The 8247-nt window shown below is 42.6% G+C and overlaps 1 protein-coding gene across 1 annotated transcript; it reads right to left on the bottom strand.

The window, feature by feature from the left end:
- Positions 1-5939: 5939 nt before the first annotated feature.
- Positions 5940-7490, bottom strand: LOC118488942. Its single transcript, XM_035986386.1, has 2 exons — positions 6945-7490; positions 5940-6755 (listed from the first exon to the last, which is right to left on the bottom strand). The coding sequence occupies exons 1-2, from the start codon at positions 7488-7490 to the stop codon at positions 5940-5942; spliced, it is 1362 nt and encodes a 453-aa protein (XP_035842279.1).
- Between the last annotated feature and the right edge of the window lie 757 nt (positions 7491-8247).

The raw sequence follows: 8247 nt of genomic DNA, 5'->3' as shown, positions 1-8247 counted from the left end.
TCCACATGTTGTGGATCCACAACCACCGGCCGCCCGGCGTGCCAATCTACATGCAATCTTCTTGCTTGGTCATCATTGTATCGACTATTCATTTCCAATTCATGGGAATACGCATGCGTGTGATTCCACGCCTCTTGACGATCAAAGCTATGTTTCAAAGACCGCTCCATGCTTGCACTCATCATCGTGTGTTGATCAAATAACGTCCGCTCCGAACCCGACCATGACTCAAAAATGGGTGCCGGAGGACGTTGATTCTCGATAACCTCTTGCATCGTGCCATCATGAGCCCAATTTGGCTCATAGGAACGCTCCGTGTAATCGTAAAAGCACCACCATAAACTCTACCCAGGCCCCCTTGGCCTACATTCACATTCTCACCACCATGCGGCTCGTTCGCATAATCATCATCACCACTCGGGACTTCCGCATCACTTTCGGGTTCTTCCTCTTCACCCGGTAGAAGATCTCTTGCACCCACCTTTAATGCTCTCCATCTCTACCCATCTTCCTTTAATGATCTCTTGCACCCACCTTTAAGATCTCTTGCACCCACCTTATGGTATCGTTCCGATTGCGTGTAAGTCCAACCAATCCCCAACTTGCCTAAAGTAAAAGGCTGATGCCTTTTTGTTTCCCCTCTATCCTCTGACGTGATTGCCTTTTGCTGCTTCATCAATCCCGTGATAATTCGGCAATACGTGATAATATCCCTTCCCAACTTGTTTCGGCAAATCCAGAGGTGGTTCATGATCAGATATCGGATTGGAAAACACGGAGACCAATTGAGTAGCGAATAGAGGACGGGTACTTCCGGGTACCTCACTTGCTCCTTGTCCCCCCTTCGCGGAATGACATTTAAAATGCAGATTGCTAGCAACAACTTCGCTTCTATCTTCAAGTTCTTCCGGTATAACATGCCACTGTAAGTACCCGGCAAAAACAACGCCGCTAACATATCATTCCAACGAACATGCTTCTCCGGTTTAAGCAAAAGGTCATCAAGACTAGGTATCATGTAGTCACGAGCATGTAAACTGTCATACTTCCCCAATTTCTTTAGCGTGTCAAAAGATATCTCCACCGGAATCCCATTCACCTCACCCGTTAACTTCATTTATGACGGCTTATCATATTTATTACACTTAAGGGTTGCCATCCATTTTTGAATTTCGGTTAAGAACATTTTTATCCTTATCATAACAACTAAGTGCCGACTCCCATCCTAGAGCGCGGAATTTGGCAAACACACCAAGCGGGCCAAATTCAACTTCTCTCACCTCCCTTTCACAGATGAATGCAGCTGCCTTATTTTTCAATCGGTTCATACTGTCGTGAAAGAGTGTTGGTTGCCAATGCTCCGGTTGGTCATCCAATGGACCCGACTCCCATTTTGGCTTTTCAGTCGGGTCCAACTCCATTTCTTCCTCGCTTTCACTCTCATCAACTCGACCCAAATATTGCCTCTTCTTTGGTTGCACTTCCGGCTGTTTGCCCTTTTCTTTCGACGAAGAGCATGAACTAGCTCCCGCTCTCTCTTTCGTTTTGACCATTTTCCTACACACATAGAGCAAACAACACAACCAAACACAAAAATTAGTCCTTTCTCCCCAAAAACATCCCCACACTTGCTTGTTACTATGGTTGTAGATGCTAGTGAACCAAAATTTTATAAATCATTTTCAAAGAAATTTGGGCATGGTGTCTCTACAATGTAGAGATTCCCAAAAGTTCACTACTTTAATCACCAATCCTACATCTACAAACCATAATCATGTTCAAGTAACCATTTTCATAACAAATTTTAAGAACAAGCAAGTGGGTATGAACAAGTAACAAAAATAACCTTCTTTTTCACAACGCATCAACAAAACATAGTAAATAAACTCATACCTTTGTTTGAAGATGTAAGAAACACAAATGAAGCAAGAACTTCAAAAACCCCCCAAAATTTTCGGACCTAGGGTTTGTGATTCGGACCAGAAAACTTCGTTTTTTCACAAATCTCTTGGCAAAATCAGCAACTACGTGAAAAATTAGTCAAGATAGACCTAGATTTCACTTGATTTGGACAAGAATTGAGTGATATATGGAAGATTTAAGGTTGAAGAAGGTTGGAGATTTGGTGGGTCTTGTGAAGATGATAGATGAGAATGATGGATGAGAAAAGTGAAGAGAATATGAGTGGCTGGGGTTAATTCACGTAACTGATTATTATTATTATTATTATTATTATTATTATTATTATTATTATTATTATTATTATTATTATTATTATTATTGTTATTATTATTTTATACATGCAGAAACCGAATCGACCCATTGTCTCGCCAGGTCCACCGTAAATTACGGTATGGACCGTAAATTACGGTGGATGCTGGCAAGATTTTTCTACCGTAAAACAGTAGCAAAATACCGTAAAGTCCAAACATTTCCACTAGCCACCATAACTTACGGTACCACCGTAAATTACGGTGGCACCTGGACATCCATGGTTCGCCAAAAAGTGTGATTTTAAGGGTACTTTTTTAGATTTTTCCATTTTTTTCGAATATTTTTTTGTGTTTTTTAAAATTTTTCAAAAACATGTAAAAATCACCCTACCCCCTCGAAAGTCCCATGTTTTCCTTAACACAATGTTAGAGTAATTCGTGACCCGAATATCCCCACACTTATTTCAAACACGGATTTCAAGGAAATACGATAATTGTGTAAACTATACAAAACAAACTAAACAAAATACTAACTATTTACACTACCAAACCTGGGCCTCTCACGGTTGTTCCTCATCGACCGGGCGTAGAATGTAGCCCACTTTGTCAAGTTCCAAGTTGTTAATGTCATTCCCCTCCAAGTACGGCTTCAACCGATGACCGTTCACCGTTTGTTGCTTGTTCGTTTGCTCGTCTTGGATGTCTTCATCACCAAACCTTCCAACTCGCCGAACAACATACGAGCCCATCCATTTACTTTTGAGCTTGCCCGCAAACATCTTGAGTCTTGAGTTATACAACCAAACTTTTTGACCCACTTCAAATGTTTTCTTTCTTAATTTCGCATCATGTACTTTTTTGAGTTTGTCTTTATAAGCCGATGCACATTCATACGTCTCGTCTCTAAGTTCTTCAATTTCGCACAATTGCAACTTTCTCATCTTTCCCGCTTCATTGTAATCCGCATTGACCGTGGTGATTGCCCAATATGCCCGATGCGCTAACTCCATTGGCAAGTGATAACCCTTCCCATAAACCATCCGGTAAGGTGTTGTGCCAATCGGAGTCTTGTAGGCCGTTCGGTATGCCCACAATGCATCGTCTAACTTGCTAGACCAATCCTTCCTATCCGTTCTCACCGTCTTCATGAGGATTTCTTTGATTTGACGGTTGGACACTTCGACTTGTCCACTCGTTTGCGGATGGTAAGGTGTGGCAATCCGGTGATTCACACTATATCGCTTCAATAATTTCCCAAAGTTAAAGTTCTTGAAATGCGAACCACCATCACTTATGATAACCCTTGGAATGCCGAAACGGGCGAAGATGTTGGATTGAACAAACTTACAAACAACCGAGTGGTCATTTGTTCTTGTTGCAATAGCTTCAATCCACTTTGAGACGTAATCCACCGCTACCAAATATATAGGAAGCCATTCGAATTCGGGAAGGGACCCATAAAGTCAATGCCCCAAACATCGAATATTTCTACAACCAAGATTGGTTGTAATGGCATCTCATCCCTCTTCGAGATGCTTCCCATCTTTTGACAGTTCACACAGTTTCTTGCAAACTCACAAGCATCTTTGAAAATTGTGGGCCAATAGAACCCACATGAGAGAACCCAGTAGCCCGTTTTGTGCCCACTAAAATGACCTCCACATGCGGACGAATGAGCATGGGCCAAAATTTCCAAAATTTCTGTTTCGGGCACACACCTCCGAATAACTTGATCCGGCCCGATCTTAAAAAGATCCGGTTCATCCCAAATGTATTACTTCACTTGGACCATAAATGGTTGTCTTCACTTCTTAGTCCAATGATTTGGAATGGCACCCGTGGCTAAGTAATTCACGTAGTGAGCATACCACGGTGCAATAAAGGTGGAAACGGCTAAGAGTTGCTCATCGGGAAACCTCTCGTTTATTTCACTCATATCATCACTTCTCTCCACCGGGATCCGGGACAAGTGATCAGCCACTACATTCTCACTTCCCTTTTTATCTCGGATCTCTAAATCGAACTCTTGTAGCAACAATACCCATCGAATCAACCGGGGCTTTGCGTCTTTTTTCTTCATCAAGTATCGAACCGCACTATGATCCGAATATACCACAACTTTACTCCCCCAAATATACGAGCGAAACTTATCCAAAGCATACACCACAGCTAATAATTCCTTCTCGGTTGTGGTGTAATTCAGTTGCGCTTCGGATAAAGTCTTACTCGCATAATAAATTACCACCGGTTTTCTATCAACTCGTTGACCCAAAACTGCACCAATAGTAGTGTCGCTTGCGTCACACATAATCTCGAATGGCTTTGACCAATCCGGTGGTTGCAAGATGGGAGCTTTGACCAAATGTTCCTTCAAAACAGTAAAAGCTTGCATACACTCATTAGTAAAATCAAATGGAACATCTTTTAATAACAAGCTGCATAAAGGTTTGGTGATAACACTAAAACCTTTTATGAAGCGTCTATAGAACCCCGCGTGTCCCAAAAATGATCTTACACCCTTAACATTTTTCGGAGGTGGCAAAGAAGCTATTACCCGTATTTTTGCTTTGTCCACCTCTATGCCCCTCTCTGATATCACATGACCAAGCACAATGCCCTCTTGCACCATGAAGTGACTTTTTCCCAACTTAGCACTAAATTTTTCTCAACACACATTTTTAAAACTTTTTGTAATTCGTTGAGACATGATTCAAAACTAGTGCCTAAGATTGAAAAGTCATCCATGAACACCTCAAGCGACTCTCCAACCATGTCCGAGAAGATACTCATCATACATCGTTGGAACGTTGCCGGTGCATTGCACAAGCCAAATGGCATTCGCCGAAAAGCGAAAGTGCCATATGGACAAGTGAAGGTGGTCTTGTGTTGGTCATCCGGGTGTATCGCTATTTGATTGTAACCCGAATACCCGTCCAAAAAGCAATAAAATTTTTGACCCGACAGTTTTTCAATGATTTGGTCAATAAAAGGTAACGGGAAGTGGTCCTTAGAAGTGGCGGCATTTAATTTTCGGTAGTCAATGCATACACGCCACCCGGTGACCGGTCGGGTGGCAATTTGTTCACCGTTTTCATCTTTGACTACTTGAATGCCGGCCTTCTTAGGCACAACTTGGGTGGGACTCACCCAAGCGCTATCCGAAATCGGATAGATGATTCCCGCATCCAATCATTTTATTACCTCTTTCTTTACTACCTCCCTTAGGTTCGGATTCAATCGCCTTTGAGCTTCTCGTGTCGGTTTTGCATCTTTGGTGGTGATAATCTTGTGCATGACGATAGATGGACTAATTCCTTTGAGATCGGCAATCGTCCATCCAATAGCTCCCTTGTTCTCCTGTAACACTTCCAATAAGGCTTGCTCTTGCGCCATATCTTAGAGGCAATAATGACCGGTAGAGTGTCATTATCCCCTAAGAGAGCATACTTCAAATGGCTTGGCAAGTCTTTGAGCTCCAACCTTGTTGGTTCTTCTAACGATGGTTTAGTACCCGAGTCTATTTCCACCGGCAAACTTTCAAATTGGTGAGTCCATGGCGGTCGACCTTCCTTCAAAGCCATAGCATCTTGCTTTTCTTATTCAACCGCTAGTGCACACGCATGTACCTGCCATCCTCCTCGTACTCGTGCGGGTTGCATCCATCGACTAAATCTGCCATGAAACACTCATCAACACCAACATCATTAGCATTGTTAGTAAAAACATTCAAGCGCATTTTCCATTTCCAAAAGTCATATCGACTGTACCAAATCTACAATCGATCACAGCATGCGCGGTGCTCAAAAATGGCCGACCCAAAATAACATTTTGTTGTTGTTTTGGGTCTGCGAATGAGTGGTCCATGACTAAAAAGTCAACCGGGTAATAGAACTCATCAATTTTTACAATCACATTTTGAACCATCCCTCGGGGTAACTTATGAGACAAATCGGCTAAAACAACCGTTGTCTCCACTCTTGCTAACGGACTAAAGTCGTATTGGTCATATAAGCCCCCCGGTAAAATGCTTACCCCGGCTCCAAGATCAAGTAACGCCTTTGCCATTTGAAAATTACCAACTTGTATATTTATCAATGGCGTGCCCGAATCTTTGAGCTTTGGGGGAAGCTCCCCGTTCAAAACTGCACTTACTTGCCCGGTCAAGTCTACCCGCTTAGGCATTTTCTTCTCTTGTTGCCTTTTTTGAGTACATAATTCTTTAAGAAATTTCGCATGAGCGGGTACTTGTTTTATTGCATCAAGTAGTGGAAGATTAATTTTTACTTGTTTGAACATGTCCCACAGTTCTTCTTTTTGGGGACCTCTTGATGCAATAAAATTTTTCCTACCCGGGTCAAGTAAGGCCGATGGAAATGGGACTTGACTCGGTTCACCCTCAACTTTTTCACTTTTCTCGTTTTCACCCAACCCCGGGTTGTTAACATTTGATTCTTTATGTGTAACCGGCGAAACATCATCATCACTTTCATTACCCGTGGCATCCTCAACTACCCCCTCGACCAAACCCGGTGACAATTTGGCCTTAAATTCTTTGCCACTTCTCAAAACACTAACATGATTAATATTAACATTGTTACCTCGTGACGAACCATGCGAAGGATTTACCTTAGTGTCGCTAGGAAGTTGACCCTTGTTCTTCTTCAACTCCGCCACGTCGGTCGCCAATTGACCCATTTGGGTTGTTAGTGATTGGATGCTCTTGTCACGAACCTCATCCTTTTGCATCCGGACTTCATCGAGTTGATTCCGCTTTTGCATATCTTGTTGCATAGCCCGAAGCATATCCATGACTTCATTCCCGCTTGATGAACTTTGACCCGAACCACCTTGACCCATTTGTTGGAATTGCCCTTGATAACCATAATTGTTTCCACCCCGATAATTGCCTTGATTGTATTGTTGACGAGGTGCAAAGTTACCTTTAGCTCCTTGAAAGTTTGGGTTAGCTTGGTTCGCCGCGTTCCCATAGCGAAAATTCGGATGATTTCGCAACCCGGGGTGGTATGTGTTGGAGTTCATGTTGAAATTTCGACCACCCCCTCCTTGAATTGCATTAACCTCTTCTACTTGCTCATCAACCACTCCCACTGCACAAACTTCCGCCGTATAGCCTATTTCATTGCAATTAGTGCACACGTTGTACACTTGGTTTGTGGTTTGAACATTGCCACTCTCTACTCCATGCACTTGTGGTCTTTGTGTCACATGCCTTGCCCGCCTTGAAGATTGAGCTTTCCTCTTCAAATTCACCGCCATTTATTCTAAAAATGCCCAATCAACATGTTCATAATTCGTACCTAATGTACCATTAGTGATTGACATTAGATCCCGTGCATCCTCTGAACTCAACCCTTCATGAAACACATTCAACAATTCCCAAAGTTTGATCCCGTGATGAGGGCAATTCCATAACATCATGTTGAACCTTTCAAAAGCTTCGTGAAACATTTCCCCTGATTGTTGTTGAAAACTTCTCAAACCGCTTCTAGCATCGTTGGTCTTTAGAGAAGTATAGTATTCATCTAAGAATATTTGCTGCATGTCGGCCCATGTAAAAATGGACGCGGAGGGCAAAGTGTGAAACCATTTCTTTGCTTTATCTTCTAGTGAAAACTGGAAAAGGACCAACTTGACATCATCCGTAGAAAACCCTTGACCTCCAATAGTGTTGCAAATGGAGTCATATGTCTCCAAATGAAAGTAGGGTTCTTCCGTTGCTAACCCTTTGAACTTTGGTAAACTTTGGAGAGCGGTTGTTCTAACTTCAAAGGTTCTTCCATCCGCACGATGAGGAATCACTGCCGGCGAAGGATTGTTAGTGATAATGGGCCGAAAGTGAGCTTCAATTCCCCGTACTACTTCCCTTTGATGTATTTGCGGGGCACCTAATGGTGCTCTTGGTTGACCCATTTGCCCTTGCATAGGCCCTTGAGGAGCAAACTGTGGTTTATATTGATGTTGATGCATTGGTTGTTGAATAGGCCCTTGAAATTGTGGTTGCATGTTTTGAGGC

The sequence above is a fragment of the Helianthus annuus genome, chromosome 17 (assembly GCF_002127325.2).
Source record: "Helianthus annuus cultivar XRQ/B chromosome 17, HanXRQr2.0-SUNRISE, whole genome shotgun sequence".
Classification (NCBI taxonomy): domain Eukaryota; kingdom Viridiplantae; phylum Streptophyta; class Magnoliopsida; order Asterales; family Asteraceae; genus Helianthus; species Helianthus annuus.
This window is presented reverse-complemented; position numbering and strand designations above follow the sequence as displayed.

Bases quoted from the DNA above. Each gene is read 5' to 3' on its own strand.
- LOC118488942 (XM_035986386.1), bottom strand. From the start codon at position 7,490: ATGGCGGTGAATTTGAAGAGGAAAGCTCAATCTTCAAGGCGGGCAAGG. The intron at 6,756-6,944 runs GTTCGTGACAAG...AAAGAATTTAAG, and splicing joins TCCGGATGCAAAAGGATGAG to GCCAAATTGTCACCGGGTTT.